The 16,001-nt window shown below is 35.8% G+C and overlaps 3 protein-coding genes across 3 annotated transcripts; 2 read left to right on the top strand and 1 right to left on the bottom strand.

Moving 5' to 3' along the window:
- Positions 1-910: 910 nt before the first annotated feature.
- Positions 911-1,330, top strand: LOC146922958 (uncharacterized). The gene has a single exon (XM_085711639.1). The coding sequence runs from the start codon at positions 911-913 to the stop codon at positions 1,328-1,330; it is 420 nt and encodes a 139-aa protein (XP_085567765.1).
- A 4,796-nt stretch (positions 1,331-6,126) lies between these two features.
- Positions 6,127-11,089, top strand: LOC146922959 (Rhodanese/Cell cycle control phosphatase superfamily protein). Its single transcript, XM_085715730.1, has 5 exons — positions 6,127-6,542; positions 8,281-8,541; positions 8,650-8,748; positions 9,485-9,775; positions 10,505-11,089. Exons 1-5 carry the CDS (start codon positions 6,135-6,137, stop codon positions 10,880-10,882), a joined length of 1,437 nt encoding a protein of 478 aa, XP_085571856.1. The 5' UTR covers positions 6,127-6,134; the 3' UTR covers positions 10,883-11,089.
- Positions 11,090-12,636: 1,547 nt separating this feature from the next.
- On the bottom strand, positions 12,637-13,375 carry LOC146922960 (uncharacterized). The gene has a single exon (XM_085715731.1). The coding sequence runs from the start codon at positions 13,291-13,293 to the stop codon at positions 12,838-12,840; it is 456 nt and encodes a 151-aa protein (XP_085571857.1). The 5' UTR covers positions 13,294-13,375; the 3' UTR covers positions 12,637-12,837.
- Between the last annotated feature and the right edge of the window lie 2,626 nt (positions 13,376-16,001).

Genomic DNA, 16,001 nt, shown 5'->3' on the forward strand with positions numbered 1-16,001 from the left:
TACATTTTTTTTCTTATAAGTACGACTCATGTTCTTGGAATCTTTCACCAGGATTACTTAGGACATTTGCTTTGACCGCTGATTTTAAGGGATTTACTTTTCCCACCCTATGGCCTTCTCGCGCGCCCTATGCAAATGACCAACATGCCCTTCGGATTATATATTCCAGAACATCTATACATTTTTTCGGAATATAGAATCCAGACAATTGGGAAGTATAAAAGGAACTTCACCCCCCATTTTTACAGTTTTACAGTTTCACTTTCCCCATTCTCTCTCTCTACATTATCCCAAATTCCGAACACCACAAATCTTGTCCAGATTTGGAGTTTTCTTGCTCAAAAGCACCGCATTTCAACCCTTGTCAAACATCATGGAAGGTAAGTTCGATTTCTGTACACATGCAAGTTCAAAAGTCAGTGGGCTGTGAATGTTGTCTACCTGAAGTACTTCAGAGACATTGATATTTGTGCTGGTTTTTCATGGGGAGCTGCGGCACTAGCTCACTTGTATAAGGAACTCAACAATGCTGCACGTTGGAACACCAGTTAAGTGGTAGGATACCTGAGTTTGTTGCATGTATAAATTAAGAACTATGTTTTATTTTTTTAAATGTAAGTGTATATGGTTTGTATATTTATATGTGGTTGTCTTTGGTGCAGGCTTGGGTGTTTCATCACTTCCCAGGTATGGGAAGCAAGGATGTCTGGGACGGATATGTAGAGCATCAGTATCCCCGCGCGATGATTTTTTTACCACTGCAAGGTTTAGGCACGGTGGACAACTAAAGGAACTATCTAGATGCGCTGGATTTGACGAGGGTAGTCATGGCCCCATATGCTGTGCACCGTCAGACCATCAGTTTGAGCGGGTCATCCTTTACTCTAGATGGCTAAGATGCGGATAGTGCATGGTGAGATATCTGCCGGAGAGGGTGCTTCGCCAGTTTGGGTTTGTTCAGACCATACCGAGACATCCCGTTCAGAGTGCACCTGTTGATGTTAACTTGGCGGAGATCACAAACCGCTTTCAGCATGCACTTGATTATACGCTGACACCTCAGGAGTTGGGAGAGATTGCAGTCCATGGTGTGGAGGTAGCAGATGGATACATCGAGTGGTTTTACCAGGTGTCTCATCCACGCATGATTCTCCCAAACATGCCGGTACCGGTGCCGAGGCCACCAGAGCGTGAGGTCCTTGTTGCCCAAGCTTCTCAAGATGATGGAGACCTTGCGTACTTACAGCTTAGCGGAAGGATGAGCCGCATCAGAGACCACATCTATGTTGTGATGAGAAGCGGTCTGGTGCCGAAAGGGAGTGAGGAATGACAACATTTGGAGGATGCCTTGAGAGAGGTGCATGATGCAAAAGTTTACCGTCGTCGGGCAGCTACTGATGGTGGCAGGGGTGGTGGCAGAGGCGGAGGTGGTACGGGTGTAGTTATTTGGGGCTGATTGTGTTTTATGTAATTTTAATGTTTGAATATTTTGGATAATTATGTTTTATTAAAGTTTAAAAATTATATTGTATTGTTAATTTTAATGTTATAGTTTGCTTTGTTGGTTTGCATATGGTCAAAGGCCAAAAAAAATTGACTGAATTAGCTCTAAAACAAAGGCTCAGCCAAAACAGATGGCTTCTGCCTCTGTACTGATGCATTCCAGATTTTATAATCCGGACATGTTTAGTACATTCTGGATTATATAATCTGGAACCATCATTCACCACCCCCCTTTTGTTGACTTTCAACGGGGTGATTTACACGTTTCGGATTATATAATCCGGAATAATCTATCTCTTTCGGAATATATAATCCGGAACAATATTTTCATAACTGGCATCATCATCCATCAGGGTGGATGAAGTGCCAAAATAGTCGTATAAATCCGGATTTAATATTATTCCGGAATCACTTCGGATTATATAATCCGGACTAGGGGTATTTTGGGGAAAAAATAGGGCGCGCGAGGAAAGACATAGGGTGGAAAAAGTAATACTCTGATTTTTATCCAAATATTGTGCAGCATACTAACACTTAGACATGGACACGCTTTCATGGTCTTGCACATGAGTATTGGTAGCCCACAACTTTGTTTAAAATAGCAGGAGCTTTAGGCATTCCTTTGACTTTCGATGAGGCAACGAAGAAGAGGACTTTTGGTCACTTTGCAAGAGTCTTAATAGAAGTTGATCTCAATCCAAACTTGCATAAAAATATTTCGTCAGATCACATGACATTCTTGTCACTTTGCAAAAGAAATGAATGATGATCAATTTACAATAATATCCCAAAACTGTATATGGCCTCTTTGCCCCTCTTCTTTGTATGTTAGCTCCTTCTCCACCCCCTAACCTTTTTTTTTTTTTTTTTTTTGTGATGGTTGGGGTTTGAACATTGTCCCTACCAACTGAGCTAAGCTCACGAGGATCTCTTAACCTTCTTCTATGTACACATGAGTCATACTCAATAATTAATATTTAAAAGTTAATATATTACATTTACTAAAATAAAATAAAAAAGTTAATATATTACATTAGTACTAGATTATAAAAAGAAAAATGTTATTCTCATTTATGTTCAACGCGAGTTAACTTACACTCTATTTTTTCAACGTAAGTTAACCCACGTTAAATATTTTTTAGCGTCACGTACACACGTAAATGAGCAAAAACAAAAGGGAGAAGAACAATTTTCTTATAAAAATGAGTGGCAAGGCCAACATGATTCCAATTGAAAAAGTCATTCACGTGAATCACATCCCTGGCCGAGTTCTTCGGGTCATCATCTCCGATGTTATCTTTAGGTCACTTTTCTATGCAAATCCCTCCAATCAACTATGAATCGTACCATCTTGCGGTTTATTATTAGCATATGGTGGCAAATTGACCTGTCCACATTTCTTATTTGATAATATATATCTCCATAGCTTTGTTGGCATCTTCCTTCTAAATTTCTTTATTACTTCTTTCATGTTACATAGTACTAGATTACAATGTTCGAGGATGACATTTCGGCTTATATAGGTTAGATATGAGCAAGGGTATAATCCTTTGGCTATACATAATCCTTTCCATATATATATTTTTTTTCTTAATTCAATCTATTTTTTTATGTAAATGGTGTACGTGTAAGCTTCCTAGAAAAAGAACATGTAAATATAATAAATTTCTCAACAGAAAATCTTAAATAATTAAATATATCAATATACAAGTGGTAGATATCTAAATAAATTTCAAACACCAGTTAAGAAAACGTTTGAGTAAACATTATTCGTGTCATCAATGAGTTTCCTATCATAATCGTTAAGATCAACAAAACAACAAATATGACCAAGGTTTTCTATCACATGTTGTCTAGGTGTTTACAGTGGTGTTAGCCTGTAATTTCGACAGACTCAATTAATACAGTCAATGAGAGTTGACTTTTGTTCTTTTAAGAAATAAAGTTACCTTCTTCAGCATGAAGATTTCAACACGGTCTCAGACTTAGCATTTTGAAGAGTTCAATAGCTTCGAAGTTCGATAAAAGGGTATTCAGATGAAATATTGGTCGAAGCCAAGCAGTTGCTATCGAAGGGAAAAGAATTCAAATTCAGAAGCAACAATTTTCTTATAGAAGATCTGGGGGAGAAGCAATTTTCGATGGAAGAAGTGCAGTTCGTGACAGTTTAGCTTTTTACAGTTATTTTTCTATGTATAAATAAAAGTTTTTGATAGGAAAAACGGGTCGCAAATCACTTATAGAATTCTAACACTCGAAGTACCAGCGTCTAGAGAAAAGAGTCATACATAATGTATGTAATCTGATTTGTCGAACCACCTTTACATTAATGCAATGCAATTTACATTTTCTCTAAGTTTATGCGTTTTAAACTTTTAAGTCTTTTACTTGCATTTCCTTTACCTATGAATATGATGAACATTCACACACTTTATGGAAAAAGATTGCACAACATGTCATATGATTTCTCGTTTGATCCTGCTTGTAATAATTAAAACTAGTCTTCTTGTTCACCAAAAACACCGGTGAACAAGTGATTTTTTTAACCGTAAAGTGTGTCAAATTCAATCATAAATGAATAGTGCGACCATAAGATCTTAGATGAGTTCAGTGGAAAAAATGATGAGAGATAACGATTTTTGAATAGTAGAGAAGAAAAATATGAAATGGAAAAAATGCAATCATAAGAGGATAAATTTACGATAAAACCGCGAACAATGAATTATAGGTGATGATGAGAGTGCGGAAAAAAACTACAAGAAATTAGCATTTTTGAACGAAATTTCAACGAGGAATCAAAAATTAGGATTCTAATCAAACATTAAGGTTCTTTATAAATTGAAAACAAAATCTCATTTACTTTTTCACACTTAAGCATTTTATTTAAAAATTTGTGCAATTAAACTGAAAAACATAAGTGTTAAGCTTCAATAAATTTAGTCATAAAAAGATTCATATAATACAATATCACATAAAATGCACAAAACAAAAATATATACAAAAATATTTTGTAAAAAGAGACAAAAATATAACATCCTACTAATATAAAATAAAAAAATACTTTTTTTTTGACAAGAAAAAATACTTAATATAAAATAAAAAAAATAAAGGTTGAAAGCAACTTGAAAAAAAAAATGACGTGAATGAAATTAAATTTGACGAAAATAAATAACCTTTTATCACACAAAATGAAAATAAAGACTCGAAAATAACTTGTAAAAAAACTTGTAGTTGATAGAAGACTTGTGAAGTTAATTTCAAAAAAAAAAAAAAAGAAGACGACTTGTGAAGTTAAATTTGACGTGAACCGTGAGAGATTAGGAAAGGTAACGTTGTAAAAAAAATAAATGCTCAAATGATAAGGCAAATAAAGGTTTTAAACTATAGCTTTGATACTTAATAATACGATATTAATATGCCATGGTGATACGGCTACCGATACGATGATACAAGAAAATTTTAAAATTTAAGATATGATACGGCTGAAATATTTTAATAACTTTCTTTTTGGAAAAAAACTAAACAATATTCATTCATTCAAATTGATAGAGTACATCACATCAGATACAAACATCGCTAAAAACGTAAAGGATGAATCTGCGAACAAACTCACAACACCCAAGTTAATAGCATACAACGTCAAAATGCCTGCAACTAAACAATATTCATTCATTCAAATTGATAGAGTACATCACATCAGTTACAAACATCACTAAAAACGTAAAGGATGAATCTGCGAACAAACTCACAACACCCAAGTTAATAGCATACAATGTTAAAATACCTGCAAATAATATGATAAAATCTAAGTCACCGAAATATCCATGCTTCCGGATCTGCAATGTTGACGCCCAAACCATGAAGGTGAGAAAAACACAAGAAGGGGGGGTTGAATTGTGTTTTGAAAAAATCTTCGTTTCTCATAAAACTGAAACACACTGGTCAGAAGCTAAGTGAGACAGCTTCTGAAGTGATAATCAGAATCTAAACGCAGCAGATAAAAATAGAGAGAGAGAAGAAGAAGAAAGACACAAAACAATTATACAGGTTCCTTCCACAAACCGGAAGTAGTCTTGTCCCCCTTTCACTTCCAAGGAGAGTTCACTAAAATGTAATATCTGATTACAATTGCTCAAGCACGCAGCAAGAGACTTCCTTTGCTCAAGCACACTTTGCAAGAGTCTTCTTATGCTCAAGAACACAATCAAGAGACTTCTATGCTCAAGCACAACTGCAAGAGACTTCTAGACAAACAAGATTACAAAGAAAAATGTTTGAGGTTGAACACTTGATATACAATCAGAGGTGCTCACAATACAAATCAGATAAGACTCTAAGACTTAAGAATTTCTAAGATATGACTTTGAGAGACAGAAATTCTAAGTGAATGCAGAACAATTTCAGCAGAGTTTTGGCACTTGTAAAATGTTGATGAGTCTTTCGTTCAGCAACACCAAATCTCTAAGTCTTCACTCCTTTATATAGAGGTGTGAAAGGGCGTGCAAGAAATGAATAGGGTGGGAAAGGTAATAGTAATTAATTTCAAACTAACATGGTCCTAAGCCAAAAAAGCCCATGCCCCCAATGTGTTAAAAAACCAAGTAATTCAAAAACAAAAAAAACACAGAACAATGGAACCACATCTAAATGCAGCCTCCATTCTCAGAACCAGCAGGAACATACCATATTCTTGTCTTCCTCAACCATTCCTGTCTCTTACTACAAGGATGCTGTCTTCTTCACCATCATCTTCATCTTCTTCAACAACCCCTTCATCTGAAACCAGAACAAGTCACTCTTCTTCAAACCCTAACCCTTCATTCAAAAACCTCTCTCTATTCTCCAACACTCATTCTCTTCAAAGCATGACGCTTTCTAAGTGTTTCTCTCACTCTGGACCCAATAATGCAATACCAGTTTCTGGGTTGGTTGAATCTGGTGAAATGGAATCTCTTGTTGTGGTTTCGTTTTATAAGTTTGCGGATTTCCCTGATCATGCTGTTTTGCGTGTGCCCTTGAAGCAATTATGTCAACAACTGGTATTGCATTCATTTCTTTATCTTTATTTGAAGAAATTATGATTATTCTTGCAATATTGATGTATAATAAAGTAGTTCTTATGCAATTATTCTCAATCTATTAAGTTACTTTCAAAATATCAAACATAGGGCCTGTTTGGATTGACTTATTTTTTAGCTTATGCAAACAGCTTATGCAAATAAATAAGCTTTTAAGTATTATTATTCATAAGCTTGTCAAGGTAGTTTATGAAAGAACAGCTTATGAAGATACAATTTTCGTTAGTGAGAACTTATAAATTAACATAAAAGCTTATTTATTTGTATCAATTATTTTTTATAAGCTAAAAACTAAGCCAATCCAACAGGGCCCATAATGTTCTTGCTAGAATTTGCAGGGGGTGTAGGTAAGTTTAGCCGCTGCCAGGTGTTGAGAGGCGGATGGGAATTAGGGTTATATTTAGAGTTAAGGAGGTGGATCGGATTTCGTGCTCAGCTGATTGCCCACGCTGCTAATCTCGCAGCTACCGTGCCTTGATTTTCCCAGGCCTAATTAACAATGACTTGGATCATAGTTGTTCCTTTGCAGACTTTGGGATGAGCGCGTAATGCTCGGCCATGGTCCAGGTTACCTGGACATGGGCCTCAGCTTCCATATGGATTAGGGGCCAGGTCATGGCCCAAAATCCATACAGATACACATAGTGATAATTTAGGGACTATTTATTATAGTTTTGTAATTCAGGTACCAAATAGGAGAGGGAGTGATAGTTTAGAGACTAACTTGACAGATTACGGATTATTTATTTACATTTCTATAGTTCAGTCAGAAACTAAATAAGAGTGTAATAGTTCATGAACCAGCTTGAAGATTTAGTCTTATTTATAACAAAGTAAATATTTTCATGTATATATTTTTTGGACTTTGCTTTTAAGATGTAATCTAAGCTATTCATATTTTAGCATATATCATATATGTGATTTGTAATGCATGTGAGCATTACATCAACTAATATTACTTATTTAACCCACCACAGTGTTTTGTTCATTTTAGAGGAGTTAAGTCCATCTTTAGTATTAGTGAAGGTTATGGTTGTTTGTTTACCATTTACATATATGAACTGGCATATTTCCTTTTGTCATAGGTGATGTTCCTTTTGTCATAGGTGAGGTCTGTATATAGTTAGGTTTTAAGTTATGGTTATGTTGTGAATCTTGTGGTTATGGTGGCCCCATCTGGCCCAGTTGTGTAGACTGTAGACTATACTCTATTGCAAGAACATAAATTGCGGTTGAAATTGTGGTTATTGTGGGCTTTGGCCCCATGTAGCTCAATGCAAGAATTGGGATTCACTGCATTTAAAAAAGCACGCCGTCAAATCAATTAAGAGACCATAAACCGTTTGACGAAGATCAAATGGCTCATGTTTCAAGTATATTTTCGAATCTGTTGTGGTAAAGTACAAACATGAGTCATTTATTGCTATCCTACCTACAGTATCGATCTTATATCTGCATTAGCTACACAGTACACACTTTTTCAGTTGGAGGGAATGCATACCTCCAATGCTGCCAATGCAGTAGACAATCATGGTCTGATTTTGCGACAGTTGGGCTTCAATTGAAAATGTTGTCGTTGCAACACATGATCCAGTTTGCAATTTGAGTCCTTGGTCGACATAGTGCATTAAGAACTAATTTGATCTGCTGACTTCATAGCGTGCTATTTCTTGCGTCTCACTGATCTGATATTGCTCAGCGTGTTTCAGGCGGTATCATTCTTGCGCCTGAAGGAATTAATGGCAGCCTATGCGGTACGCGGGAGTCGGTGGAGAAAGTTCTTGCATTTATTCAGAGTGATGATCGTCTGAAGGGGCTAAGACGTATTGAATCGCCTGTCAGTCCTGAGGAGGAGGCCATCCATCACGGTAATCATGGACACAGTGCCAGTTCTCCTCTTGCTGCTGGCGAAGACGCACCTTTCCGATGGGATCATGTTAGAGTCAAGTTGAAGAAAGAGGTAACGTTTTACAAATGCCAAAAGACTGAACTACTTTGTTATATATTAAATGTTGAGATTAATTTACGTACAAATAACTTAACTAGGTTGAGCTTTTTGTTTTCACAGATTGTCACTCTTGGGATGCCTACGGTATCACCTATTGAAAGGGTTGGAAAATATATTGGCGCAAAGGAGTGGAATTCTTTGATTAGCGATCCTGATACTGTGAGTTGCTATATTCCTATTATCGGTGTTTTTTAATCTTCATTATAAGGCTCTGTTGTTATGTGATGGTTGTATATCCCTGCAGAATTTAAACGTGAATGGCTTAATTTGTTTGGATTCTTGAGAGTGTTAAATATTTAGGCTACATTAAATCTATTATGAATAATCTCATTGTCTACCATTGCTGAAGGCAACGTAAAATGTGGATTTATATCATGGGTTTTCTAGCTAAAAATGGGAGAAACTCTCTTTGCAAGCTCTAATATTGAAGGAAAAACAATCAAATGAATTTTAAAACTTTTTGATCTGGTTATCTATTCATCATTTATTTCTAGAAAATAAGTTATAATTTCTAGTGTTGTTAAATAGAGGCTATGTAGGTGCTTTATTGCTATAGTGTAGCGAATATTTAACAAACTGTTATTGTTTTGCGATGCACTATATTGGTTCTAACAGGCGCTGTAGCACTGTAACGTAGCGGAATTTGATCAAACTGCTATTTTTTGCGATCGACGATTGACAACACTTTTATTTTCTGATTATTACTCCACTTTGTAAGGATTGGAATTTCGACGTCATGTGAGGTTGAATAGAACTTAATTTACATGGGAACATGATGAAGAAGTAGAGTTTGACACTTTGACATATAGAAAATTAGGGAAGGGAAGACATGGTATTGGTACTGTATTTACCAGAAGTGCAAAATTTTCATTGCGATTGACATCTTCATTTGCAGGTGGTAATTGATGTGCGGAATAACTACGAAACAAGAATAGGAAAGTTTAAAGGAGCAGTTGATCCTTGTACGACATCATTTCGTGAATTCCCATCTTGGGTTGAGGAACGTTTCGAGCTTACCAGAAAAGATGCTGAACATCCAAAAGATGATGTAAACCATTCAGACCAAAGTGCTGAAAAAGAAACGAAGAATCAGAAACAACATTTGCCACGTGTTGCAATGTATTGCACCGGGGGTATTCGTTGTGAGAAAGCTTCAAGTCTACTTCTTAGCAAAGGTTTCAAAGAGGTGATTCTACCTTTAAATTTTATTTTGTTTTGCATGAACAAAATTCATTTGATGCAAAAATCATTTGGACATTTCTTTACTCTATCTAAGATAATAGACCGTTTCCACTTGTTAATACGCAAATTCAAATAAACATATTTTAACTGATATGGAAATGGGATCCCCAATAGCCGAAGACAAGAGTTTGGTATGAGAAAATATAAGTAGCTTCTGCTTGGGTCTCTTTCTTGGGCGGGCATCAAGTACATGTATGTTTACCAATTAACCAATTTCTAAATGCTGGAGTAGATCCCAAAGAGATCCCATTTCCTCACAGATTTATCTTAAATCGGGATCTTTTGGCTCGACTTTATCTCGGAACTTGATGCCGATGCCAAAAACCTATCAAACACTCATAAGTTTATAGGTGCTGTTTTGAACTAAAAATGACTAAAACTAACTATTCATAACTGTCTTCGCATATCTACTTTCGGAATCTCTACTTTCACATTTTTTTTACTTTTAGTGTAAAACAACATGTACAACATTTATTGTACAATAGTTTTGTCCTTGTTTTTAATGTGCTATTTATTCAAACTATGCAATTTCGTACACAGACTCGTTTATATTTAATAAGCAAAAGTAATGTATCTGCTTGTATGATTCTATGAACAAGATTTGTTAGTTTTTGGTTACAATTTTTACTGGGATACAAAATCTTTGTCATAATTCTGTTTGAAAATTTCCTAGGTTTATCACCTGGAAGGTGGGATCCTGAAATATCTTGAGGAAGTTCCGGAGAGACAAAGCCTTTGGGAGGGAGAGTGCTTTGTTTTCGACAAGAGAGTCTCTGTCGAGCATGGTTTGGCACAAGGAAATTTCAAGCTGTGCTATGGTTGTAAGCAGCCTGTGAGTGATGCTGACATGGAATCCCCAGAATATGAATATGGAGTCTCCTGTCCTTACTGTTTTGCACAGAAATCGGAAGAAGAAAAGGAGAGGGCTCGAGCTCGACAAAAACAATTTGAGAGATGGGGGATCATAGGTGGTCCTGATAAGGGCCGCCGGCCGACACGCGAACAGGACAGTGCTAGCAGGGATGAAAATCAACTTTCAAAGTCTGTTTAACATTTTTTTTTATTTTTTTATTTTTAATTTTTAATTTTTTTTATGTTTTTAACAAAAGTTTGTGCTTCTCTTACTTTTGCCTCCTCTGAAATGTGTTAGGAGTGCATGAAACTATGTACGTTAAACTTTTAAAAATGGTTTATTGTCATAGAAACTGTTTGATTGTAATCCCTTTTTGACATTTCATATATAAGAGTAATTTGGTAACATTGTTTGGTTCTCTCTTTTTGCAGTCCCTTCATGTTATGATTATTATGTGAAATATCATATGCAGCTCACTATAATTTTATTCTACATAAAGTTTCACAATGTTCTTTTTTGTAAAAAAAACAACCCAAGCTTGATAACTTTGCTGGTGGAAATGGCCAGATTGAGTAAATATGGTCATTTTCTTCTCATCTAGCAGCTTATTCTACTAGATCCATTGCAGAAATCTTTATCAGAGGGATTATGCTTTTACATGGTATTCCCACTTAGAGATCCCACCTTCCTCAGTCACTTCTGTCAACATCTTGACAAACAAAACCCTTGAATTTAGAAAAATGTTATGCGGACAATCATTTATTTGGTATTTTTTTTTTTTTTTTTTGTATTTATATTAGATTTAGTTTTTCTATTTGTTTTCTATCATCTTAAGTTAAATCAATAATTATAAATAATGTATTTTGTATGGTGTCAGATACATTGTTAGGTTTTGATTGTTCAAATAACATTATGCTAAATTTATCACTGCTTGACAAAAAAAATAAATAAATAGTAATTTATCACTGTTTATCATTATGAATCTGATGGGTGAATTAGGTGTTTCTGCCCTGCCATTTTACCATCATTTGTGGTATAAGTGTGTTTTTCCAGGCCAACACACTTATCCCACAAATGTTGGTAAAAAGGCAAGGCCAACACACTTATCCCACAAATGTTGGTAAAAAGGCAAGGCAAATCAGTAGAAGACACAACTTAGGAATAAAGATTGAGGATCCAGGATAAACTCTATGACTTCAACCTTGAGGATGATTGACAATCTAAGATCGTTTTGATTGTTCAAATAACATTCCGTTAAATTTATCACTGCTTATCATCATGAATCTGTTTGGGCGAACTAAGTGTCTCTGCCCTGCTATTTTACCAACACTTGTGATATAAGTATGTATTTTCAGCCTATCACACTTATCCCACAAATGTTGGTAAAAAGGCGGGGCAAATCAGCAGAAGACACAACTTAGAAAGAAAGATTGAGAATCCAGGATCAATTCTATGACTTCAACCTCAAGGATGATTGACAATCCAAGATCAATTCTATGACTTCAACCTTGAGAATAAGGTTGTTTTCCGAGGAAAGGTATGTTTCTTTCATTTATTGTAATCAGTTTATTTCTGTTACTGTAATCTGTCAGTCCAACAATGTAGTGTAAAATGTAAAATAGGATTGACCTTTTTTTAGGAGCATTAGGAAATCGTTGTGTGAAGGGGAGAATAGCTTTTCTTTGTGTAATGAATAAAACTATCTAAGGACAAATAATCTCTTGTTCCTCCATTGTTCTATAAATTTAAAAAGTAATTGATCGACTTAGAATTTTGATTTTCATGTTATGTGGGTCAAAATTGTTGCGGATACTTATTCTTTCAAGAATTTTGTATTACTGAAAGGGTCGCGTTAACAAATAACTTTAGGCAGAAAAAGTTGTCTAAAATTCATATCGAAGACACCATTCTCAAACTAAACATGAAAGCATTTACAATAAAGCACAATCAGCTCATAATAAAAGCAAATTGATTCATTTACAAGTCATTGATATCCATTGTGAAATTAAACATAAGAAAAGAAGAATCATAGAGTACATTAAAATTATCAAAAGACAACTACAACAAAAACAAAACACAACAAATTTGTCACTATATGCTTATATCAAGTACAAATATTAGAGTCAAAGCCATATATCAAATTCACTATTCATTCAAACATGATCATTTGATTCCTTAACTGCTTGAAATACTTCAGAGCTTTTATCAAATATCTGAGCCCTTCGATTGTAATCATTAGGCTCTTTTCCTTCATCATCACCCATTATTGCTTCCTTTTCCAAACACTCCAAAAACTCCACAACCCCTTCCCTTTCTCCACACTTTTCTCTATACCTTGTTATTCCACTTTTACCCTTTTCTTCATCATCAATCTCAACTTCTTCAAGTTCTCTCTTAAACTCATTCACCAATCCCCAACTAGCACATCCCACAACAAATTCCCTTTTACCTTTTTGTTTATGAGAAATTCCCACCTTTGTCCTCAATGGTTTCAAGGTCACATTACTAGGAAAAACATTACTTTGGAATGGAATAAACGAGTTAGAACAAATCAAAGAAGGAGAAAAAGTGAAATCATGAACATTAGCAACAAAGGAACACCCTTTCATTTTTGGTTTTGGATAATATGGTTGAAAATTTTGTTTTGTTATTTGTTATGCTTGTGCTTGAGATATGCATAGAATGTGGATTTATGGAATTTATGGATATGTATGTGTATAAATACAACGTTTGAATAAGAGTGTGGCAACAAAAATTGTGCACGTGTCCATGCATTGGTCAAAAGTAAACACGTGACAATCTTGTCGACATCTTTTCTAGGACGGTGACAGATTGTTTGAGATCATTTGATGATGTCCTCCACATAGCAGTTGGTAGTGGTACAAAAAGTGATGGCACACAATTCTATTTTTTGCAAAACGTGTAAAAATTGATTTTTTTTTGTTGAAGGAGTGTAAAAATTGAATACTTATTCTAGAATAGTTCATGGGAAAATTACTTTTCGAAGATGATTTTAACTTAAAATAAGCCTAATTCAAAGATGTTTCTACTGCATATATTTATCTGGGTTTGTTTCTACTACAATTTATTTGAAGGCACATTTCTTTTCTATATATTCGATATATCTATTCATAAGAATATGTACTACATTTTAAGATTTGTTCAAATTCTTAATTACATTCACAATTTTTTTTAAGAGTAAATTACACTTCTCTCTCTTAAGAAATTGTTTAATGCAAAATTTAAATTACATTTCGAGCAAAAAATTCAAGTATTTTTCTCGAAGTAAATCAATTCAGCTTGATAATAAGTTAGTTGGAAAAGCAAGAATAACTGATATAACTTCTGAAAAATGTCATATGAAGAGTGTTCAAGAAGTATTTTAAGACAATTTGACGAATAACGGAAGCAAGGGTTAGCAAACGTTAAACCTAAAAGATAAACAGACAGGTTGCAAGAGACAAACCTATCAAATACGGGTTTCCGAAATCCACCAGAATTGAGAGAAAAGTCTCAAATAATTTTATTGAATGAATGAATGCCTCTTAGGCTGCATAAGTTCTGTTTAAATACTAAAAGAAATAACAAACCCGTATGGGTCCAAAAATAACAAAACGAAACAAAATAGAAAGTTCTAGAAAATGCTGAAATATTAAAAGGCGGTTTCGAGCCTTCAGACGACCACGAATGCTGAATAATTTGGGTCAATTAAACACTGGATGCAAAATCTGCACCATTCCGACTGAACCTTTCTTGCGCGCCACTTCGTCTTCAATTCGCGCTGCCAGCTTGTCTAAATCAGTCTCCTCCACCTCTGAAGAACCTCGACCCCGAGTTCTCATCTTGATAAAGGACCTCATCTGCATGTAATTCATATATGTCTGCCACATTGAAAGTGTTGGAAATGTTCATAGAATCTGGAAGTGCTACCATGTATGCATTATCATTGATCTCACGAGCTACTTAGAATGGACCATACTTGCGGGGTTGTAGCATGCTGTATGTAACAGCCCGGGGCCCACCCGGTCTCACTATTACTCACAAGCTTAATCACTACCCCCCTCTCTGGTAGTGTTTTTGCCTCCCGTGGGAATCGAACCTAGTACCTGGGGATAAGTACTACTTCAATGCATTCCCACTACCAATTGAGCTAGAGCTCAATTGGTAGTGGGAATGCATTGAAGTAGTACTTATCCCCAGGTACTAGGTTCGATTCCCACGGGAGGCAAAAACACTACCAGAGAGGGGGGTAGTGATTAAGCTTGTGAGTAATAGTGAGACCGGGTGGGCCCCGGGCTGTTACACTGTAGGTACCAACTGGAAATCTCTCTTTTAGTAGGAATACCATCACATCATCGCCCACATTGAAAACCTTGACTCTTCGTCGTTTATCTGCAACAACTTTATTTTTCTATCCGGTAGCTTCTAACTTGGCTTTGACAAAATCTTTCACAGTCATGATCTCTTCAGCCATCTTTTCAGCAGCTACGCTAACTCCAGGAGCTTTAGGCAACTCAATCAAATCAACCACATGCCTATGGACAGAAGTGTAAACAAGTGCAAAAGGTGTTTTTTCGGTAGCAGAATGCACACTGCTGTTATAAGCAAATTCAACCTGAGGTAAAGCCAAGTCCCACTGTTTCGGTTTGTCACCACAAATACATCGAATCATATTTCCCAAAGTCCTGTTTGTAACCTCAGTTTGTCCATTAGTCTGGGGGTGAGCGGTAGAACTTCTGTTCAGTGATGTTCCAAATAATTCTCATAGAGTAATCCAGAAATGATTGAGGAATTTGGTGTCTCTGTCGGAGGTAATAGATGTAGGAACCCCGTGAAGGTGCACAACCTTCATGAAAAACAATTTGGCTATGTTGGGTGCATCCACAATCTTCTTGCATGCAATGAATTGGGACATCTTGGAGAATCGGTCCACAACCACAAACACAGAGTCCACACCTCGCTGGGTACAAGGCAAACCCAACATGAAATCCATAGATAAATCCTGCCTAATGTCATCAGGAATGGGTAAAGGCATGTAAAGACCAGTGTTCTGCGACTGAACTTTAGAAACTTGGCAAGTGTAGCATTTCTTTATTATGGTTCCAGCATCTTTTATCAGGTGTGGCAAATAAAACCTTTTTTCCAAACTAGCAATGGTCTTATCTCTCCCCATGTGTCCATTAAGACCACCACTATGTAGGTCCCTAACTAAATTCTCCCTCAAAGATGAGAAAGGAATGCACAACTGGTCCCCTTTAAAAAGGTATCCCTTTCGAATATGAAAATTTGCACAAGGACGATCATTGCATTTGGCCCA

This window comes from Medicago sativa, chromosome 5, assembly GCF_051527215.1.
Source record: "Medicago sativa cultivar Bolivia chromosome 5, Bolivia_mono, whole genome shotgun sequence".
Lineage (NCBI taxonomy): Eukaryota > Viridiplantae > Streptophyta > Magnoliopsida > Fabales > Fabaceae > Medicago > Medicago sativa.